Source organism: Artemia sp. Qi Xiang Cuo, chromosome 13 (genome assembly GCF_049724085.1).
Source record: "Artemia sp. Qi Xiang Cuo chromosome 13, ASM4972408v1, whole genome shotgun sequence".
NCBI lineage: Eukaryota > Metazoa > Arthropoda > Branchiopoda > Anostraca > Artemiidae > Artemia > Artemia sp. Qi Xiang Cuo.
In genome coordinates this window covers 25,237,869-25,262,980 of record NC_142806.1, presented here as the reverse complement: position 1 = coordinate 25,262,980, position 25,112 = coordinate 25,237,869, and the positions used below count along the sequence as shown (strand labels likewise).

Here is a 25,112-nt window from a genome sequence, read left to right as displayed (position 1 = left end):
TAATTTTGATGCGTCTTAAAAAAGTTTGTTTGCCCCCCCCCCAAACACAAATTCTGGATACGGCCTTTTTTGTACTCTAAAATGGGATTAATAAAAAGTAAAAACTACAAATACTACTGACAATAGACCGTTGTCTAACATAATTGAAATAAAACCAACTTAATTTTAGCTTATCCAAATTTGGCTGAAGGTCGTTTATTCGAATTTAACCTGAAAAATTCTGAAAAGAGGCATAATCAATTCTTTTTAAGTCTTTTAAATTTATTATAATATAGTTGGAGCTAGAATACAATTTATAAAACGAAAACAGAGTCTTTTTAAGTCTTTTGATTTATTAGATAGATTATTATATTAGATTGATTTTTCAAGTCTTTTAGATTTATTATAATTTAATTAGGGCTAGAATACAATTTATAAAACGAACACAGATATATCCATTGAGTCATTTTGGCAAAGGTGGTTCTTATTTCTTCGACCAGATTAAAAACAAAGAGTAAAAAAGGAATCTAAAAGATAAATACATCTTATGTTATTCTTAACTTTTGTCAATTATATTGGTTTTATTGTACCATTGTTCTACATTGTTATTTATTTTCGTTTAAGCTTTTAAGCATTGAGTATTTTTTTTCTTTCTTTTTTCTTGCTAAGAGACCAATTTGAATCTCCTTGCCCACCGGTGTCTCTGACTTTCAGTCTTTTGCCAAAGCAACTTCAGTGCCAAGCAACCAAGAAGACAAACGACACAACTATAGACTAGCACAGAAAACAGTTTTGGCTTATACAAAGATCATGGAAACTGATAGGAGCATCGTAGAAACCTTGGGACATCGACGGGGGGGGGGGGGGGGTATGAATGCAAAATCCTACTTATATACCTAGTTCGCTAAAAATTACATTAAGGAGACTGGTAACGTAAATATAATTGTAGAAATAATGAAGATTTATTTGTGTCTAAAATGATCTTACGTACAAAGGGTTCTATTCCAAAGAAGAAAAATGACACATTTAAGAAAGGTACTGTCATCAAATGGGTACCATAGGCACCCAGGGACCAGGGAGGCAATAAACGAAATAAGAAGTAGGCTGACATAACATCAATAACAATGGAAAAGACTATAAAGGTTCGATAAAAGAAATTGTTAAAATAAAAATAGTGGAATCCACCTTCAAGTTTGTTAAAGTATCACCATTAAACAAACATAGGTTCACCGTCAAGTCCCTAAGGCAGTGCGTTCAAAGGCTCTTAGGAGAAAGTCTAAAGTTTGAAAAACTAAATTCGTACGCACAATTAAGAAAAATCCTAAACCGTCTACAAAATTTCGAGATTTGTTTACACCATCTAGGTTGCTTTTGTTAAATCTTTTCATAAAACAAAGAGATCCAAGAAACTTCAAATGCGGCAACACATCCCTAATAATCCGAAGTGAAGGTTGCAGTAAAATCAGTTTGGAAACTCACCTCGGTGTTAGGAGCTGAAACAGACGGAGTACCGATCATGTGATTTGCAAAAGGAAACAGGGGTTTCGGTGCAATGGGCAATGATGTTTTATGGGTAGATATGGCACAACTGGGTTCTAACTTCACACGAACTGGCTGATCCGCCGTTATAAGTCCATTTGTAACAAGGTTGCCAAATACTTCTGTTTTAACAAGTACTGGTTTGGCAGGTTTAGGTTTTGAAATGGGGACCTTGACAGCTGAAGCATTTTTGACTAAAACGGTTCTAGGTTTAAAGGCAGCATTTTCACTGGAAGTTTGAATTGACTTGGTGGTAGCAACACCTTTTCCATTCTTCACATTTACCGTACCTGAGGAAATAAAAATAAGTTTGAAGAACTAAATTAAAACCTAAGATTTTTCCATCTAAACGTAAAGCCTAGTATTAAAAATAACGAGTAGAAATAAACCAATACAATAATTTTACAGAGAATACCATAAATAAATATGGCGTTGCCACACCCCTCCCCCAAAAAACTAAGTGACATTTGCACTTTACTGGCTATAGATTTAAACATCCTTTTTTGTTCAACGGATTTACATAAATGTAAATAATTGCAGGAGCACTTTCACATTCCTTATGAAAAGAATATTTAGGCCAATTTTTTTCAATAAACGTTCAAATGGGGATAAATCCATTTATTTATACAATGAAAACAGGTACAAAAGTCTAGATATTTCAATCCCATATACAGCGATCGTCACCAGTAGAAATACTACAGTATTAAAATTAAAACTAACATAGTTATACAGATAATTTCGGAGACCACACTGCCTTTTCATGACGATAAAATAAAAGTGCAAAATATGGATAAAATCCTTTTTAATAGACAGTGTATAGAAAATTCACAAAAAATACCAGATATATTCAGTTTTACTACTGATGACGGTCACTGTATATGTGACCGAAATATCTGGTATTTTTGTGAATTTTCTATACAATGTCTATTAAAAAGGATTTTATCACTATTTTGAACTTTTATTTTATCAACATAGTTATACAAAACAAAATAATTAACTTCAAGTTCATTCACTAGATTTTTCTGACAGAGTTCAATACCAGACTTCATTCTAAGTCTTGAGTTGTAAATTTTCTTATTTAATACTGCCTTTTAATACTTTAAATAAATTTCTAATTAAGGCAGCAAAGTCTTCTAATGTAAAATAAATTTATAGTTGTATACTTGATTGGTCTCATCTCCCCATATATACGACGCATTTTTGACATAATATCTGAAATTAGGTGTCCTTTCCCAAGACCACACTGCTTTTCTTAGGGCAACAACTTCGTAAAAATGAAAACATTCGTATATGTTCATGATACTCACACAAAAGCAAAAAAAAAAAAACCTCAAGTGATTCTGAAATATTAATGAAGCAGTTAATATGTCAAACAGGTCCCCTCATAATGAGCACTAATAGAAAATTCGAAGAAAACTGACAGGAGTGGCATGCTATTGGCTATAATTATATTCTGGTAGAAAAATGACGATTTTTTGGTTGCGTCTAATTATGTTTGAGCATAGAATTGTGCCGTAGTTTCATTTTAAGACAATTAAAGGGGGAGGGGAAATACATTTCTTCAAAATTAAGAAGGGGAATTTTATTATTTTCCGTCAATAAAAATACCAAAAAAAAGCATTTTGCAATTAAATTACAAATAAGGGTATACTTTATATCTGGGGATGTGGGACGAAAATTTAGGACAGCACATGCACCCTTTTCCAATTTACGCCATTGAAAATATGTCTTCAAATAAATCAAACCTCAGTTCTCAAACACCTCACTATTCGAACATATTGATTTTCGAATAAAAATTTGGAAATTTAAATACCTCCATTTTTTAGCAAAATTTTCGGAATTCGAGCAGAGTAACAGTAGCGCGTTGCTGTGAGACCGGCCGGTGTGAAGCTTCTCGAACTGACTGCCATATAGTAAAGATTAATTTGTTGTACTGTACATCCCTTCTTTTTTTGCATTAGACATTTATTTTTTATTCATTATGGTAGTTAGAAATTTGAATCCAAGTTATCAAGTATTTTGCAGTAGGTTGCATCAAGACACGGCTAATGGTAGAAACAGACAAGTCAAGACAGATCAACAGTCCAAGTAATTGAGAGGCAAATGTTTAAATGGCTGTGGCATGGATAGATGGCGGGAGTATGTATGACTCTCTAATTTGACACATACTTGTCAGGTTCTCGAACAGTTCGGTTTTGGAACCGACTTTATAATAAATTCTGGTCTACAAGCGAGGTTTGATTGTATAACATGGATCATTTCCATGGATACTCGTTTTTTTCAAAGCGCATTAAATATGACATTTAATATTTAATACGAATTAATATTTAATACTAATATTAAAATAAAACATATTGATTTTTATATCTTCATTATTTTTAATAGCTTAATTATTTTTAATAAGGTTTCCTGAAAACCTTTATTAAATGTCTTAAATCCAGGAAACTTTCTTGAAAGGAAACTTTCAAAGATTTTTATGATTTGATATATGAATCGACTCTGACCAACAATTCAATTCACCTAACTTAACTACTTTCTTTAAAACACCAAAGAAAGTTGACTTTTCGCTTCTGCCAAATTAAAAATGAACACAAAGTAAGACATGCCAATCAAACAAACAGGAAATTCAGCTCAAAACCAACACAATTTAACCAGCAGTGTATGTTATTTGTTAAAGCAATGTATTTGTAGTGAGCTGCGCAGATGACAAATTGAATAACTTTTCTATCAAATTTATTCACTAAATAAATTACTTGACATGTTTTCAACCTTTGACCAGTTTTCAGCGTATGACAGCGTTTCAACACTAAAACGAAGAGCCAAACCTTGTTTTTCGAACTTTTAAAGCTTTTGAACTTCAGCTGTACATAACGTTAATTTGTAAACATAACATAAAGTTGTAAAACTAAGTTGACGAAGATTATCTATCAGTATTTAGCTCAAACCAAAAATAACGATTTTGTATAATTTGAACAACCAAATTTGCTTATTAGGTCAAACTTAAGGAATATAAAAAAAAAGTATTTCGTATTCTGACATCTATATAAATTGTCGCCGTAAAAGGCGCACTTATTCAAATGTTTACCAAAGATTCATTAGCTATAACACAATCAAACCTATAAGTTGAAGGTGCCTTTGGCTACCATGACCAATAAGAGCATATAGTCTTGTGATTATAATCTCCATAATTTCTTCAGATGGCTCGCTTCTTTCTGAACTACAAGCGAGAATATCCAAAGCGTCTTCTGCCATGGGCAGACTGAACCGTCACCTCTGGCGAAAACCGAACATCAGTCGCACAACGAAGCTGCGGATTTTCAACGCCCTCGTCGGTTCTGTGATGCTCTATGGAGCTGAGACGTGGCAAGCTTCAGCCGCAACCCTCAAGGCAATTGATGTCTTTCAGTCGAAGAGCCTGAGGAGGATCGAAGGTCTACGATGGTTCGACTTTGTCAGCAATGAGAAGCTGCTGCAGCTCACCAAGCAGTCTCGGTTTTCGACCCAAGCAGCCGAGCGAACACTACGATGGTTCGGACACCTACTTCGAATGCCTCCACACACACCTGCGAAAACGATCCATGACTTCGACCCTGTCAAAGCCGGTTGGAAGCGACCTCGCGGCCGACCGAAGGAACGATGGTCTGACAGCCTGTCCGAGTTCCTGGCTATGGCAAATATCAGGTTGAGCGATGTGCAAACGCTTGCCATGGACCGAAGTGGATGGAGGAGGCAGACGTCACTCTCTACGCCGAGCAGCGCCCGGCAGGAGACATAAGTTAAGTAAGTCAAAGTAATATCAACAACGCAAAGTAAATGACATTTCAAGGTTTGTAAATAAATGTGGCGCTACCCATCTCCTTCCCTCCTTCTTAAACCTCTAAATGACTCGAGTGTCATTTACATTTCAAAAAAAAACAATATATATTTTGAAGTAGGAGAATTTTTATTTGTCAAAACATCATCAACAACAACAACAAAACTAAAAAATCACAATAATCACCAAGATTACCGCAAAGAACTGATAAAAGTATAGTGATTATATATAATATGTCCTAATATATAATTTGTAATTACCGATATAATCCATCAAAGAATCGCCCACTTTATAGGATTTGCATTCTTCTGGGACTCGTTGTGATACTCACAGTTATTTCTCAGTAACGATTATAGGCTTCATAAACTGGAGGGGGAGGGGTATCCCACATTACAATTGCGAAAATTTTTCTTGTCAATTAATTACCTTAAGAGTGTAAAAACACAAAATAAAAGGAATTTGATGTTAAATGTCAGAAAAACTGGGGAGGGGGGCAACAACCCACATTATGAGGCCTAGAACCGCTACTGTTCCTTCTGTTCTAACCGCAGATTTCGTTAACGATTCGGTGTGATTATCCCTGTAGTTTATCTTCCAACCGCAGATTTCTTTGCTCGTTATTTTCATTTAGGATTCGTTGAGATGCTTGTTGTCACATGTCTTCTAGCCGTAGATCTTGCTGTGCTTCAGTTTTGTCCACCATTACTTGGAACATCATAAATGCCTTTTGCCTTAACTATTTGAATTCATTAAAGCTATGTGTAGTATCGCATGACGTCATATATACCGAAAAAACTTCTTTCCCAGCTTTTCCCCAGTGGTTATATTTTTACTTTAATTTTATCGTTACATAATTTAGTAACAGCCGGGAATGCTACAATGCGTATACCCTCTGAAATATCTAAATTACACATTGGCATAATCATTGATTTAATCTTTATTTGCTGTCATATGGTGACAAATCAACAATTACGGTTGAATTAAGATTTTCGCTGTTTCTTGTTCCGTGCCTTTTTCTTGAGCCGTTCATTCATTGGTCATATTGCACAATTTTGCATGCGTCATAAATACTAAAAACAATACAACCACCCTTGAGAGAAAATGATTTAATTTATGCTATTGAAATATAAATAAATATGACTTCACTCATATGAATTTTTTCCAAAATTAAGGCTCTAAACGACTTTTCTTAAACGCGTGACCTTGGCCAGAAAATCAAAGGGGCCAATATTCAAAAATTGAAACATGGCACCGCCTTCAAGTTATACATGCATAGATACATAGACAGTTACTAGTTTAAACAGATTAGATATTCAATATATCTATCATATATATCATGGGTATAGCAGCAAGTACAGTACTTGTACTTTGAGCAGGCGCTTTCTGCCTCACTTGGAATCTGAAATTCAGATGTTTCCTAGAAATTTCTTTCACCGTGAGCTCCCCAAACTCATAGAATTTGGGCCATTTATAGCCATTCTATCTTTCGGTTATTTCTACTACAACTTTTTCAATCGTTCGAACCTATGGGAGTTTCAAATTTTCTGGATTTCCCTTTTGTTATAATTTTTTTCAACTCACTTGCCTAGAACTTACCATGGCCGCTGAGCCACTGAGCAGAGGAAGTTGACTAGAACTTACCATGGCCACTGCACCACTGAGCAGGGGAAGTGAAAGTAACTGCTGGTGTATGCACAAAAACAGGAAAGAAAAATGCAAACTTACTTTTAATTTGAGAGTACTGATGGATATGAATTTTGAGTTTTTTCTCTCCTTAAGAATTCATTTTAAATATGTTGGTTCGAAATTACAAATTACCACAAGCATTCAATTTTTAGTCGAATATTAAATACAATAAGAAAAATAATTATTTCAAAAATTAAATGATTATCTTCACACAAAATAATTTCAAAAAATGTAAATATCAACGTTAAAACTTAAAATGAAAATAAATTATATGGAGATGGAAATAATTATGCCAGCAAATTTAAATCCTTATAGGATCATAGTAAGCAAAAAAAATGAGAAAAAAAGCACAAAAGAAGATATATGATGTAAATCTTAAAATTAGAAGGGAATAAACTGCTTGTTATCAGAACAGACAGCTAGGATTTTTACAGGACAGGCATTTTCTCCTAACACAAAATTTCATCGTGATTTTTTCTTCTTTCGTAAAAATTTGGGCATTTAGGATATATTTTAATAAACAGACTTGCTTAGGCAGTCACAAATACAAAACTCAAAGAATCTGAAGGAATATACTACATACCATCAGGAGAGATAGTTAGTATTTTCACAGGATTTGGTTCAGAAACAAAATTCTTGGAATCTTGATAATCCACCGTGTTGGGTAGGGTAGCTTTTAACGATGTGCACTCATTTGAATCGGCATTTAAACTAAACGCCTCAGCCTAAAATAAAACCTTAAAATGTAAGATGTATATAAAAAGCAAGTCATAACCTTATTTTCCACATGCAACGATTTGCAGAAAACCACAATTCAAACGACATATTTATTTTACAGAAAAAAACACACAAAATACTCTGGAAATGGGAAGCGGCTTGCGAAAAAATCTCGATTACCCTAGCAGATAAGTTTCAACTCATCTGCTTCCCTCAAACTTCTATCATTGTATTAACATAAGCAGAAAGATCAGACGAATTGCTAAAGAATGTCACATTTGTCCTTTTTTTTAATACAGTCTACTTTTTTGGACAATCAGCTATTCGCTTAATTCCTTTGCAGGATATCTCTCATTCGTTAGAAAACTTGTAAATTTGCGTTTTGCGCCAAATACTGGTAAAAACCGTCTGCAATGTACAAAATCACCACGATGTCCGGCAAAACGCCGTATATGCGAACTTATGGACATATGTTTTGTTCCTTATCGATTGATCTAGGAAACAGAATGCTTTAAAAACAATCCACCTTTAATAGTTTACTTGGCTTTGACTGACTAGGACCACATACGAATAACTGAAGGTAATTCAAAATGACATTGAACTAACACTTATTCCGGTACAAAGGTCTTGCTTGCAGTATTGCCACTTTATCAATATAGCATAAGTAGCACTACTGCTATACTAACGCACAGCGATGATCAGTTGTGTCAGTTAGGGTTGATATTAAGGATGTGATCTAACTGGACCCGACATTACAACTAAACATCTTTGTTTAAACTGGGAAATTATCTTAAACTGTAAGATGTATATTCACATATTGTAATAGGTGTTTTGTTCCTTATCAATCCAACCACAAACGGAAAACTTTAAAAACGATTCATGTGTTAGGCTATGTTCCGAGACCAGCCGTATTGAAAAATTTAAAACTGTTAATTGAATTGAATTTAATTAGGGGGCGCTTGGTTCCCATACAAAAGAACCCCTATTTAACTCAACCCCTATTCAACAGAACTCCCATCCAACTCAGCCCTCATTTAACTTAGATCGTTTAACTCAACCCGAATAATAACACCAATTCAATTCTACCCCTTTATGGGGTTGCAATCCTATAGACAAGGGTGCCAGCTCCAATGAGTAACAAAGAAATAAACGTCCGGCATCCCCTTTAATTCACTAAAGGGATTCTCCCCTCGCGCAGAAATTATTCAAAACCACCCCATTCCCCGCAATTAGAATTGTGGTTCTGATCCTACATTCAACAATGAAACTAAACATCTCTGTTTAAAATAAAACAAAATCTTGATATGTAACATACATTTTCACATTCTGTCACAGATGCATTGTTCTTTATCATTCCGTCCAGAAAGCTTTAAAAATTAATCATTGGGTTTTCTTAGTTGTGTTCCAGAATCTAATTAAGGTAACTACAATCAATTATTTGTTATTGCCATCATCTTAGAATGGCACATCCCAGCTATTCAGCCCCTTATAAGCTTAAGCACAAGAGGCTAAAATTTTAGTTGTTTCAACACTTATAGCACAAAGAATTTACTTTTTTATCATCTGGTATTTTGGAACACAAATAATAATAAACAACTAATAATAGCTGTGCTCTTGAACACACCCTTAGCTGAAGATGCTGATAATTAATCATAATTAATGATAATAGTGGTCTTTGCAACCTTAGACTTACCAAGTCAGAATAAAAATTTAAGAATAAAAACAATTGAGAGAAAAATCTCAGTGAAAAAAAAAAACAAAACAAACAACAAAACGAGATTGCGGTCAGTGGAGAGAGAAGACCAAAAATGTAAAAAAAAATGCGGATATTTCGTCCGTATCAAAACAAGGCTTCTTCAACGCGAAAGAAACACAAGATAAAAAACCAAGCTAAAACTAAAAACCCCAGCAGCAACAATTTAAGAAATTAGAATTAAATTTCTTGTGAATTATTTTTCTTGATTTACCGAACCAATCGTGCTAAAAATCCTCCTCAGGGCCATACAGTGGTGTTTTCTCTGTGGATGGTCAAGTTTTCACCACAGTAGAGTGCAGACGGTCTGGTATCATAGTGGTATCCTTTTCTAGTTTAGCTTAAAGCTTATTCCAATAGGCAATGCAAAGAACTCCCCCTAAAAAAACGGTCTCCCCGGATCCCACCCCAACTACTAATGAAATTTAACCATTTTTGCCCCATCCTGGCTGGTCAAGCTCTCTATCTCAAAGCTCACATGATAGTTCAAATTCTGAGAATAGGACAATGATTAGTGTTGGGGCTAATGTCCAAGAGGTCCTTTATAGGAGCTCCAAAAAAGAAAAAAAAATTCCCCAATCAAAAGCATTTCCCCTCCCCCTGCCCAAGATTCTCCTCCCCAAAACTTGGGAATTTACTTCAAAATTTCTCCTATTACCCCCTTTGAGATAACAAAGATTACTACAATAAGGGTTGCAATCTTCAAATTTTTAAAATCAATGTTCTCTCTTAACATTCATCATGATGGATCTTTGCTAATAGCTGTACAAGATCAGAAAGCAGCAGATACAATAATCAATCTAAAACCTCTACTGAATATCCCAATTAACTCTTCTAAATGGAACCAAAACAATTCCCAACAAAGATAGTAGTGTCCAATGTCCCCCCAAGAAATACCTATTCAGGAGCTAAAAGAAGGGCTCTCAGATAGGGCTGGCAACACAATCCCTGTTGAAGATGTCATCCAACTGGGTGAACCCAACTCTACTGGCGTAAAAACAAGTAGATCTTTCTTATTTAGCCTACACTGAAGGAAAAAATTAATATCCTAGTTTGGGCAAATCAAACCACACACGGCGTACAAGCCAAAGCCTATCCAGTGCCAGAAGTGTCTCAAACTGGGACACGCAACAAACAAATGCAGCAAAATTCTCCTAGCCTGTAGTAACTGTAAAGGATCCCATCCGAAAGAATTGACAACTTGCAACAACACTCAGCCTACATGTATCAATTGTAAAGGCCCCACATGAATCTACCAATAAATCACTATGCCTTGTATATAAGTAAAGAGAACTAACACTCCAAATAGCAACAGAGAAGGCAATTCCATGCCCTTTTGCAGCTATGGAAGCAAATGCGGCCCAACCACACCAAATAAAACTCATAATGAAATCAACCAAAACTCCCAAGTCAAACATTCCCAATGCATCAAGTACCCCTTACACAACACCATCCTCTAAGCCCCCTAGCTCACATCCCTGTCAGAAAGAATCACCAAGCCAACAAGCCTCCTCGTCCAGTGAGATTAGGTCTGCCTCCCCCCCTTCCAAGAAGAAACAAACCAGAAACACTACCAGGAATTAATCCCTTAACTGACAAACCGGATGCATATCCAAACACTCCAAATATATGCTTATTCATTCTAAACTGTAATGCAGTTCAGGCCATGAATATAGAACAACTACAGAAAACAAAAATCATAGCTGAATTGGCAAATATCTACATGCCTAATCATATGCTCATCCAAGCAAAAAAAAGATCTTTATTTAATAATAATACCTATTAATATATAGAAAGAGACATGAAAAACAACTACCCACACACCACACGATAGATCAAAAATAAATGAGACCATCCTATAAAATTCATACTCTATTTTGAATGTTATAAAATATTTTATGGATTATAACTAAAGTGGCCGTTATTTAACCCAGGAAACTCAATTAGCCAAAAGACAACAAATTAAGTCTCTGGGATTTACTATCCTGAGAAAGGATAGATCATCAGAGAGAAAAGAAGGTGGAGTAGCTTTATTAGTTAATAATAAAATACAATTCTGTGGCATCAACTTTTCCTGATTTTGTAAATGATGTTGATACAATTGGTATCAGTGTTTGGCTGAATAATACAAAAACTTACATAATAAGCTTTTATAACGCTAATAGCCGAACCACAGATGCCATGGATTTCTTCAGTTATTAAATGATTCTAATATGTTGAAAAATATCATTATTTGTGGAGACTTTAATGCCCACAGCCTTTTGTGGGGGAATAAACCAGCAAATAAAGCTGGTAAGTTCATTGAGCGTATGATTTCAAATAATAATGAATTAGCTGTTGCTCCCCCCCCTCCAAACCTGAATACATATTTCAACCCCAAAAGTGGCAGTTTTTCTACAATTGATCTACAAATTGTGTCATTAATTATTTTGAATAAAATTTATATGAATAAAATTGATAGTCTATGTACAGACCACTTTTCCATAGTTTGCTCCCTAAATGAACCTGCTGAAACTCTATCACATACCTCCAAATTTATTAACCCTAAAGAAAATTGGCCTATGTTCCAAAACAAGCTTAATGATGAAATTACAAGTTTCTCCCAAAATTCATGCATTTCAAATGCAACAGCTGAAACACATGCTGAAGTTTTGGCATCCTTACTAATAAATACAGCTAATCATGCTGTCCCCAGGACAAAACCCAGGAAAACCATCCCCAAACACACTCCTAAAGCATGGTGTACGAATGAACGCCAAAATAACTGGAGAAAAAAAAAGGCAGCTAGGAAAACATACCTAAAAAAAACGTCTCCTACTACGTATTTAACGAAATTGCAAACAGAATCGAATCTCAAAAGGACTGTACTAAATGCTAAATATAATTATTGGTATAATTTTGCAAATAATCTCTCCAGAGAAACACATGAGCCAATTATACATAAAATCATAAGCCACATCTGTGGAAAAAAAACTTCCCCCAACCCACTCCTGTATGAGCTTATACACAATAATACCCATTATGACAATATAATGAAAAAGCTAAGTTATTTGCCACTGTTTTTGTTAATAAGCTAACATCAAGTAATTGCAGCAAAACCTCCCAAATTCTTATGAACCCAAGATACCAACCTCGCCCAGGATCTGAGTATATAACCAGTCCATTTTCAATTCAGGAAATGAATAATGTAATACATCATATTAGGACCAAGACTAACAGCAGCTATGACAATATACACCCGAGATGGATAAAGAATCTCATCCCTTCATATAAACAAGAACTTCTAAATTATTATAATCATGCTTGGGCTTCATCTACTTTCCCCAATATCTGGATATGTTTGTCCCTCCTACCAATTCTAAAGAAAAATAAACCCAAAAATAACCCTGAGTCTTATAGGCCTATAATGATTACTCTGTGATGGGAAAAATAATGGAGAAAATGATCTATCATCGACTTCTCTGGTTTGTTCAAAAAATAATATGATACCTCACACTCAAACTGGATTCATGAAACACCACCCCGCAATATACGCTTTCATATCGGTAACAAACGCAATAAATGAATCAACCTAAGAAAATATTGTCCTAGTTGATATTTTCCTATATTTTCAAGGGGTATATGACAATTCGGAGCATCAAATCCTTTTAACTAAACTTACTAAGCAGGGACTACCCCCCAAACTAATATCTTTTATAAAATCTTTCATAGAATTGCAAAGTTTCATTGTTTGTGAAGGTTCAGCCTCTTCACCCAAAAAGACAATAACCAAAGGCCTTCCGCAGGGAGCAGTCCTGAGCTGCCTCCACTTTGTCCTATATCTCTGGGACATGAACCTCCCCCACACCAATCTACAATATGCTGATGATCTGGTACTATGCTCATCTGGCAACACCTTTGAGATTGCACATTCAAAGCTGCAAAAGTCGCTTTTCCAAATTTGAAAAATTTTGCCAATATTCAGATTTACCCATTGCACCCACCAAGTCGAAAACAATGCAATTACACCGCAAGCAAAACTGTGTTAGTGCAAGACTAACTCTAAATGGAACAACTATTCCAGAAGATAATCATATTAATTACCTAGGTCTCATACTTGACCAAAAAGTTAATTTCCACCTCCACATTTCAAACACAATAAAATAATTCTATAGAAAAACAAGTATACTAAAAAGACTTCTTTCCACATCCTGGGGTTGTAAGGAGAGAACCTTACTCCAGTTTTATAAATCACATATAAGACCCCATATTGACTATGGCCTCATCGTTTATGGTCGATGTGCAAAGACCCAGATGGAAAAAAACTGAAACAATACAAAACGATATAAGACGTCTCATATTTGGTCTTAGGAAACCCACAAGCACCAAGTTTCTGCTTGTGGAGAGTGGATTAACAACAATAAGGGAGAGATGAAGCTTTCTCTTGATAAACATCTTACAAAAATTGAAACAAGTAGCTCACACACCCTACATAATTGGTTAAGAAATCCAGCCATGTATAGAGGCAATGTAAGAAGTTCCCTGTACCCGCAAAGTCTATTGCACCTACTTTCCCCCATTCCCCTCCATGGAATTGGCCAATTCCCATAATAAATACTGATTTCTAAAAGTGGGCTAAACATTAAACCCCCAATCGCTTTTATCCAAGAAAAATTTACTGAACTTAATACATTTATATATAAAAACCATTTTCAATTTTTTGTTGAGGGTCCAAATTAAATGAGAAGGTAGCAAGTAGTCACTTCCTTCCTCACCTGAATATTGCAATGGGCGAGAGATTGTATAATAATATATTTATAATGTCTGCAGAGTTAAATGCCATAATCATGGCATTAGAACACCTTATGAAAAATCAACCTTTGATTGCTAATTCAAATAATATTACAGTCTATTCTGACTCTTTGTCAAGCCTTGAGTTGCTGTCTTCAGCTCCTCAGTATTAGTTGGATATTGAAACTTATCATTGTCTTAGTATTATTGATAATCTTTCTTCAACTGGTATAAGAACTTATCTTCAGTATATTCCTAGCCACTCTGGTATATGCGGTAATCATCAGGTAGATGAAATAGCAAAAAATGCTATAAATATTGACCAGCCAAGTGGGGAACCAATCCCCATCAGAGATATTTACCGATGGAGGCTATCAGATATTATGTTTAATAAGAATAATCCTAATCTTTCCCACTTTCCCAATAAGTATTTTTCTTAAATTTATCATAGAATTCGTTCTGGAACAAATAAAAAAAAATTTCTTGCATTCTCCTATCAGTTTCCTAATTCAAGTGGTTCAGTTCCCTTGTCCCCTCTTTGCAGTTATTGTAATTTGAATAATGAAACAATTGACCACTGCCTATTTGAATGTAATACGCTGACGTCTGCACAGCATACCTTGCATTGTAAACTGTTAAAAAGCGCTTCAAACACCACAATTTCTCACTATCAGCCAAGAATCTAGCTGACTACACCTGCACACAGAGCACAGAAATCAATATCTATCATCTTATATTCGAACTCCTTGAGTCAAAAGATCTACTGAATGATATCTATTAAATAAGAGGCAACCAAGCCAGTAGCTCTGTTCAGCCCACAGAGTGAAGCAAAAGGAAAAGGGTTAATTAGTATCAACTGAAAAACCCGCCTGCTGAAATAGAAGAAGAAAAACCACCACCAAAAAAAAAATAAAATAATTGGCACAAACTAATCCACGTAAGGAAAAGATACTATTAGAGTTAGTTCAGTGTAACACCAGAGTAACTGAGGTAAAACAAAAGAAAAACTGGAAATTACTTTAATTATTATAGTTGCGAAATAATTAAAGAGAGCAATTAAAGTAATTTCCATTTTTTTTACCTCAGTTACTCTGGTGTTCTCACTGAAGCAACTCTAACAGTATCTTTTCCCTACGTGGATTAGTTTGCGCCAATTGTATATTTTTTTTGTGGTGGTTTTATTGGTTTTTATTTTTAGCTTGTTTTTTTTTTTTTTTTTATCTTGTTGTTCTTGTGTTTATTTCGTGCTGAATACGCCTTTTTTTGATACAGGCGAAATATCTGCGTCTTTTAAATTTTTCGTCTTTTCTCTCCACTGGCCGCAGTCTCGTTTGTTGTTGTTTTTTTTCACTGATATTTTTTTCTCAGCTGGTTTTTTGTCATGGCTGGCCAGTTCGGCTTAAGATCTTTCAAAAATTTAAGACCAATTTCACAATGAGATTGAATTACATGAATACTTAACTACCTACAAAAACGGACGAAGCCTGCAGTGTTGCCATTTTATTAGAATAACACTTATCATTTGTTCAGCAGAAAAAATGTTTTAGGGAGTAGATTACTACCTCCGAAAAAATCCTCAGACGTATTGGAATTCGCATAACGTGCATATCTCGTGTTTTCACTACAAGACATCCTTTGGAAAGTTTTGCATTGTTAGAAAGCTCTTTATGATCCCCACAATCCATGCATATATTGCTATTTTTCTTGCAGAAGAAGGTGGGAATTATTGTGGAATATTTTCCAAATTTTGGCAACAAGGAAACTAGTAAAAATTTATCTTCTTCATAGGCGTGAAATTACTATGGAGTTGTGGTTATAGTGTCCAAGACCTCGCTTTAACCTCTCCCTTAAGAGCTTTTCTTGAATTAAGCCAGCTTTGACAAAATTAAAGCAAAAGAATTATGACATACTTTGACGTATGTCATCATTACCCCCTCCCTTAAGAGATTTTTTAGTTAAGCCATTTTTTTTTTAAAAAATCCACACTGGCTTTCTATGTAAAAAAAAGCAAGTAAGGAAGTAAGTATGACAGCACTAGACCCTTAAGGTCCAAACCGGCGGTGCTGATCTCCGTTTCGTTGCCCTCAGCCAAGAAGTGCTATAAGGGGGGGGGGGCTGGGGGCCAGCCATCCTGTGCTTTCACACACCCTTCCTGGTTTTCTATGACAAACAAATAAACGTTCAAATGGGGATAAGTCCATTTGTCAAACTGTCTAATAAATGGACTTACCCCCATTTGAACGTTTATTTGTGAACTTTTGCAAGACGCATCGAAGATTTGTCTATATTACTTTTTTTAGTTTTTACAAGTGGGACACCAATTTCGGGAGGGGGATTCAAACCTGGCGTCCCTCTCTCTGGATACAGCCTTATCTAACGGCATAATTTCCTTAACTAAAATATGTTTTTACATTGCAAAGCTGGAAGAAAATATGAAAATATTCGGCGAAAAATTTCCTAATAGTCTGTATACAGATATTGCAATATTCTTTAGGTATTGAATACATAATAATAGTCTTTAGGTAGTGGAAAATTTTACCTTATACCCCCCCCCCCCAAGCAGAGTGAGATTAGAATAGTTTATAAATTTAGGGTCCCAGATGTAATAGTAAAGTCGACAAAAAAAAGGAAGAAAATATCAATTTGAGCATTCTCCCGATTTTCGTCACATCATAATTTGATTAGTTGGTTTTTTCAATTGAAGTGTATTTTAATTTTGTTCTTTTTTCCTCTCTATTACAGCCCAAGTGTAGAGGCCGTATCCAGGGGGAGGATGTTAATGGTTTGAATCCCCCCCCCCCGCCGAAAATTTTGTCCGACTCGTAAAAACGTAACAAAAATGCATATGAACAAATTCTTAATGTGTTTGAAGTTTTTTTCTCCCACCTCCACCGAACAAAAATATTTGACACGCCCTTACCGAGTGTCATCAATCTTGTATGATACAGATTAAAAATAAATTTTCATTATTATTATTGCAAAGACGAAAGAAACATGAAAATATTTGGAAGTAAATTTCATAATAGTGTGCTGAAATGCAGGAAAATTTGATATAGCCACCTTCAAAGGATTGTTCTGAATTTTAGCCACTTTTGGGTGGCATTTAATTTTATCTGAGTTGTTAAAAGCGGAAAACTGTTTTAAAAATAAAAACAATTACCCCCCCCCCCCAAGAAAACAAAAACAAACGTACAATAGTTGCCCCCGTCGAATCAAGATAGTAACAAAATAGAATATACAATAATAAAAAAAATATTAAGTTACTTCAGGTAAAAAACATGAATAACAAAATTTGATACAGCCACATTTAAAGGATTGTTCTGAATTTCAGCCACTCCTAGGCTGGCACTTAACTTTACCTGAGTTTTTCAAAACCGGAAGACTGTTTTAAAAAATAAAAACAATTAAAATCCTCCCTCTCCTCAAACAAGAAAACAAACGTACAAACATTACCCCCGCCAAATCAAGAAAGTAACAAAATAAAATTTACAATAATAAAAACAAACACTCAGTTACTTCAGGTAAAACCATAAATGACAAAATTGGATATAGCCTCCTTCAAAGGATTGTTCTGAATCTCAGCCACTTCTTGGGTGGCACTTAACTTTATCTGACTTGTTAAAAAGCAGAAAACTTTTTTTAAAAGAAAAATGAAAACAACTAAAATAAAAAAAAAATCAAATGTACAATAGTTACTCCCGCCAAATTAAGATAGTAACAAAATAAGATATACACTCATAAAATTATAAAAATAAAATACTTAGTTTCTTTGGGTAAAAATCATGAATAACAAATGAACAATTTGAGTCGCCGCTGTAACTCACAGAAAGTAACTTTCTATATTTTAGTTCACTTCTGCATTGTGGGTCAGTTCAGAATCAGATCGTTTGTTATATTGTATTATTACTACTAATTATAAGAGCACGTTGTAGCATCACACCACCTGAAGCCAACACAACCCCAGACGCTACTTAGACCCAATCTATTCAAAGCTGCACTCTTTACATCCTGCCGTAAAATTCAAATTTCTTTCAAAAAATTACCTATCTTTTGTTGGACCTCTTAGTTGGACTTTTCACAGTCCTATTAAGAGCTATTTTTAGATTTTTTTTGTAAACTTTTCATGGAAAGACACCTAGTCTACTTTTATAAACTTTTCATAGAAAAAGACCTACTCTATTTTTGTGGACTTTTTAATTAAAATAGACCTAGTCTACTTTTGTAGACTTTTTATGGAAATAGACTTAGTCAACTTTTGTGTACTTTTTATATAAAGTCACCTAGTCTACTTTTGTAGACTTTTCATGGAAATAGACCTAGTCTATTTTTTGTGGACTTTTCATTGAAATAGACTATATTCTGCAATCCCAAAGAGGAAAATAAATATTGTAACTAATGTTCCACTGTAAATATATTGAGCTGCTGTAATGTGAAATATGTGACTATATTTACTAAAACACACTATCATACATGTACAAATGCAATTGGACCGTTCAGCTCTTGAGTTTGTTCTTCCCTATACCCTTCCCCTTCTCCTCCCTGTTGTATTAATTATAACCATAATTACCGTATTTCAGTGAATGCAGTAACATATATTTCACATCACAGTAGTTTTATATATTTACAGTGTAACATTAATTACGGCATTTATTTTCCTCTCTCGGGACAGCAGAATTTTCAAGGTTACTTAACTCTGCAATAGGCTTTAATAAGTGCCAACCAAACACATTTTGACTCAGCTATCAATAATTTTCTATCAATTTATTTACAATTAAAATGAGCTAAATACCTCTGATAGAAAATCCATAGAAAAATCACTTGGCTCTGATTTCGGAGTTGTGCTCCCACTTGAATTATCGAAAAACATGATTCCTGAGTCTGGCGAAGACCTTTCATCTTTCACTGGAAGTGTTTATAAATTTAGGCAGTGTTCATAAATCGTCAATCAGCACAAGATAGGCGCTCTTCTGAGCCTGGAGAAAAGGGGCTGCCGGAACTTATTTACTGAAGAGGGGACACCAAAAAAGATAATTTTCAGGCATATATCCCGAACATTAAGTTTAAGGTTAAATTTAATACTGAACCCTCTGTATCTAAGTCTTAAAATTTTTAAGGGGGATTAAAATCATCTGAAATAACTTGTTGCTAGGTTATCCGCATGTATTACTCTCCATGGGGTTCTTTAGAAAACAGGTGTTTCAATTAATTTCTCGATCAAGATACATTTATCTAAAACAGTTTTCATAATATTGGCAAAAGCCTCAACTAAATTACGCTATTTCTTACAACACAGGAAAAAAAAACTAAGCATGATTGAACAAAACAGGAAAAACAAAATACTAAGCATGATTAATGACACTTGTATAAAACGGAATAAAAGAAATGCTTTCCGGCGATTGCTGAATATCTATGTCTAGACTTTGGTGTCAAGCAGGCAATGCTATTTGGACTTCAGGCAATCTGGGCTTATTTAACAGATGGCATTGAGAAATTCTTGACGACTGCTGCACTTTACAAGGAAGTGTCTCATTTGATAGATGTTTTTCACAAATACTTGGAAATTGCTCATATCTCGCAAGGATTAAACCTAGGTAAGTTGGCTTTAAAGTTAAAGGAGTTTATGTTTTTAAAGGATATACTTTGCTGGACCCACTATGATTGTGCTATATCAAACAGTTTATGGACTTCCGGCATGATTTGAAAAACGATCAGAATAATATCGTTTTATAATATGAAAGTAAGGAGAATTTTTTATGAAAAAAATTTTCACCGAGAGTGAAATTGTCCTGGATGAACTTTCTTAGGAATTTTTCATCGAGAGTGGTGAGAATTTTCCGTGGCGGTGTGGAGGATTTCTGACATTATTTTTGAAAAAAGATTAGAAATTAAGACTTAAAATACAAGTTCTTTTACCTGAAAGTAAGGAGCAACATTAAAACTTAAAACAAACATATATTATTCAGTTTATGAAGGGGGCTATCTCCTCCTCAATACTTCACTCATTACACTAAATGTGACTTTTGTCCAAATTCCTTAAGAAAAATTCCTGAAACACAAGGGCTGTTTTATTGAACTAAGAAGCTTTTTCAAAATACTAGAAAAACTTTAGCGTGATGAGCAAGGTATTAAGGAGACGGCATCCACCCTCATATATAGAATATTTTCCGTTCGTTTTAAGTTTAAAAGTTGCTCCTTACTTTCAGTTGAAAAAAAACTTTATTAAATTTAGTATAAAGAAGCACAAAGTCCTCTATTGGTAATATTGAATTCATCACTTCACACTATACTAGTGAAGATTCTTGGATGGTAAAATCCATACCTATTCCTGCTATATATGAACTTTGAGTTTGGAATAACTAGCACAGAAACAAGAAAATTAAGCTACACATTTGTTGAAGGAAATGGTAAAAACAAATGACACTTTTAAAGAAGAAATGATAAACGCTTATAATTTGAATACTTAACTTTCTCCTGGGATAGAGCCTCCATTTTGTCGAATAAAAAAAGCAACACAATGAGGCCTCTATTTCTAAATGGATGATATTCTGAAAAAATTAGTAACCATTATGGTTGCCCCCTTAGGGGCAACCTAGTAAAGAACACCATAGCCTATAGTAACCGAAAATTTAAAAATTATTTTTGAAAAAAAAACTGTCAAGTGAGGAAGAATTGCCATTTGAACCTGATTCAGAAATATTAATTATTGTTTTGATTAATCTTAAAGATTAATCTTTAGATGATAAAAGTTTTATTTTATCCGAAACTTTCTTTGGGTAGATGTTCTGGCGACAGAAATTTAGGACCCCCCCCCCCCAACAGAGGTTAAAACATGCCTGCGCCTCCAAAGTAACAAATCGAACAATGCCGATTACTTGTCACTGAGTTTGGTTGAGATCCTACGATGCCTTTTGGATGACGTCTTGACAATACTTATTCCAATGATCTCTTTGCCTTTTCAATAATCACAGTCGGGATCTAGCTTCTCCTTCCCCTTGTTTCTAGGCATGGTAAAGAGATAAGCAAAATCAGTAAAACAAATAAAAATGAATGAGTACATGAGCCAAAAGCAATCAAAGATTTCTTACCAAAAATATTTGCAGAAACCTCCCAGGGGCTTAAGCAGCTGGATTCTTCTTCAAAATCAGCCGATTTACTTAAAGCAATGATTTCATTTAAGACATCTTTTTTATCTTCACTAATATCTACATTGAATGCATCTTCATGTCCATTTGGTTCACCCAATAAAACGTCACTACTTAACAACTAAAACAAATGTCAGTAGATAATTTTAAAGTACATAATCTCGAATAAAAATAGTGCAGCAGATTAAAAGGACGAACAAAAGACTAAAAGCTAGTTGCTTTTTACTACATCTGGCTCTTTTTTCTCGCTTTCTCTCAATCTCTCTCTCTCTTCTTTTTGAGTCGGTGGGTTCTTCTGCCTTCTTCTTAAATTTTTTGTATTTGCTCGTTGTGTTTTCACGGTAAATAGAGGTTGTTGATTTCAAAGCGTATTTATACACGCGTATAAGAGATCAGTTTTGGTTGATCAGTTTTTTTGTACACAGAAAAAACCGTACAACTCCCATTAAGACGATATTTTTTCTTTTCTACGATATATGGCATGACTCGTTTACAAGAGCTGACAACCCGAGTTGTTCACGATGTTGCCAAAGCAAATAAGGGCATTAAAAAACTCTCAGAGCTGGCTCTTGTCTAGTATATATATATATATATATATATATATATATATATATATATATATATATATATATATATATATATATATATATATATATATATATATATATATATATATATATATATATATATATATATATATATATATATATATATATATATATATGTATATACTACAACGAGGAGGCAATAAAGGAAATCGGAAGAATAGGGAATATCCAGCCTCAAAACCAAAGATTATCACTAATAATGTCGGGTCTAAACCCCCTCGTTTCAGGCTATTTTTCTTCATTTGTTTGTCTGCTTTTGTGTTTGTTTTTGTCTTAGATGTGCCCTACTTCCACGTTAGACCTATAACTCAAAACAGAATTCGAAATCAAATTTCCAACTGAAAGCTAAGAGGGTATAGCAGTTAGAAAAACGAAATGTATCAATGTTGCATAAGAAAAAGTACAATATCATGTTAATAAAAACAGAAGATTTAAAAGTCGAAAATAAGAAATTTTTTTTTAATTCGTTCTCAAAATCGACTAAAAAGTAGAATCTATGAATGTAATTGAAAACGAGGGGCACAAAATAGACTGGACTCGGAATAACTTGACCTTTTGACTCGTTTTCCTCAGCTCATTGACTTTTTTGTGTGTGCATTTAGAACTTAAGGGCTCGGCACACGTGGCTGATTTCGGGAACCGATTTCAGCATCAGCGGACAAACGATAGCGGTAAGATAAATTTGTTGAAAGAAAAATTTATGGCGCAAGATTTCAAAACAAAGAATCATGGACACAAACAGTCAACTTGAGTTTATTAATGCTTGCATGATTGATCTCAGCTTAGTTCTCAGCTCAGTACCGGGGTCTTTCACCACGGACATCTCTGGCTGACTATTTATTTGTATCCCAATTTTTTTGTGATGATCATGATAAAAATCGACCCTGATTTTGTAAATTGGCACCGAAAACGAAAAAATTTTTCAAGCTCAAATCGATGCCGATTTCTTTTAATATCAGCGCTGATTTGAAAAGCAGTTGCCGAAATCAGCTACATGTGCCAGTAGTATTGATGCTATTGATATCAACCCTACATTCTAACCGTACATTCACGCCTACAAGAAGCTCAAAAGTGTAATAGATATGAACCCTAAAAGAAAAACCCATGGGTGAGACACTACACTATCACATGGACATTTTAAAAGCTGGCACGCTAGAAAGTGGCCGAGCATGTTATGAAACAATAGTCAAGTGCTGTTGATTTGAACGGTACATGAAAAAATACATGGAATTGCGCAAGAAAAACCCACGCGTGTGACATTAGAGTTAGACATGGGCATTTTAAAAGCTGGCATGATAACAACCATACGCATGGACATTGCGAAAAAAAAAGATAATCAGACAGGTTTTGATATTGCAAAAAAAAGCTGGCAAGGTGTACGCTGCTTCCTAAACATTGGCAAAAGCAAGGTATTTATTATAAATTTGGAGCAATATCAATCTTTGGAAATGGTTAGCGATAACATTTTTTTGGCAATTGGCATTTTTGTCTGATAACAGGGTACCATTCATTGCGATCATAGCTCAAAAAAAAGAAAAGGGTTTAACATTTGCGAATACTTCGATGTGTTCGGTATAATACACAAGTGGCGTTTTGAACAGGGTTGTCAGTTTAAAATAGTCTAACGAGGGCTTGTTAACTCAGGCAATTTGTTATAAACGAGTATTTATATTCTAGTCGCTTATTGTTCCCCCAATTCTTCAAAGTGGGTGTTTACAACTAAGGGGGAAACTGGCCCGACCAAAGAATATTTATATTCTTGTCACTTTTCGTTCCCCCAATTTTTCAAAGTGGGTGTTTACAACTAAGGGGGAAACTGGCCCGACCAAAGAGTATTAATATTCTTGTCACTTTTCGTTCCCACAATTTTTCAAAGCGGGTGTTTACAACGAAGAGGAAACTGCCCCGACCAAAGATTATTTATATTCTTGTCACTTTTCGTTCCCCCAATTTTTCAAAGTGGGTGTTTACAACTAAGGGGGAAACTGGTCTAACCAAAGAGTATTTATATTATTGTCACATTTTGTTCCCCTAATTCCTCAAAGCGGGTGTTTAGAACTAAGAGGAAACTGGCCCAACCAAAGAGTATGAATATTCTTGTCAATTTTTGTTCCCCCAATATTTCAAAGAGGGTGTTTACTACTAAGGGAAACTGGCACGACCAAAGAGTATTTATATTCTTGTCACTGTTCGGTCCCTCCATTTTTCACTGTGAGTGTTTACAACTACGGGGAAACTTGAACAACCAAATTTTTTGAATATTCTTGTCACATTTCGGTCCACCAATTTTTAAAAGTGGGTGTTTACAACAAATGGTTAAACTGGTCCGACAAAAGCGTATTCAATTCTTGTCACTTTTCGTTCCCCCAATTGTTAACAACGTAAGTTTTCAAATATTAGGAAACTAGCCGAACCAAATTGTATGGCTTATATTATCACTTTTTGTTCACCCAATTTTTCAAACTTGTTATTTCAAACAAAGGGAGGCCCTGGCATGCCCCAATGGTATTTATATAATTATAACTTTGCGGTAACCCAATTTTTCCATGCGAGTGTTTTAAACTAATGTGGGGACTACTATAACCAAAGTTTTTTTATAGTCTTGACTCTGATCGTTCCCCCAGAAATTCTCATCTATTCGGGAAACCTAAGGGGACACTGCCCCTGCCAAAGATTATTTAAATTCATTTAACATTTCATTAAGCCAATTTTTAAAAGCGTGTGGTTTAATCTAAGAGGGAAACTGGGCTAGCCAAATAGTGGTTATTTACTTGTCACTTTTCGTTCCCCCAATTTCTCAAAGTGGGTGTTTACAACTAAGGGGAAACTGGCCCGACCAAAGAGTATTTATATTCTTGTCACTTTTCATTCCCCCAATTTTTCAAAGTGGGTGTTTACAACTAAGAGGAACGGCAGAAGGATGTATTAGCGAAGTTATAGTGGAGGGCGAGTTGCTAGCGAAAAACCCGTGTGGATGAGTTGAAATAAAAATTTTAATGAAAATGACTGAAAAGTGTTTTGGGGGAGATGGGTTGATTAGCAGAAGGATGTATTAGCGAAGTTATAGTGGAGGGCGAGTTGCTAGCGAAAAACCCATGTGGATG

At 34.8% G+C, this 25,112-nt stretch overlaps 1 protein-coding gene across 1 annotated transcript in view; it reads right to left on the bottom strand.

The window, feature by feature from the left end:
- The window catches only part of Atf6 (bZIP_ATF6 domain-containing protein ATf6), an 85,099-nt gene that overhangs the window by 23,302 nt on the left and 36,685 nt on the right, over window positions 1–25,112 (bottom strand). Inside the window, exons 2-5 of the mRNA XM_089098945.1 lie at window positions 21,344–21,521; window positions 19,048–19,160; window positions 7,602–7,743; window positions 1,459–1,808 (exon numbers count right to left, since the gene is read on the bottom strand). Coding sequence (XP_088955071.1) covers window positions 1,459–1,808; window positions 7,602–7,743; window positions 19,048–19,160; window positions 21,344–21,521 — 783 coding nt within the window. The remainder of the gene's footprint in view (window positions 1–1,458; window positions 1,809–7,601; window positions 7,744–19,047; window positions 19,161–21,343; window positions 21,522–25,112) is intronic.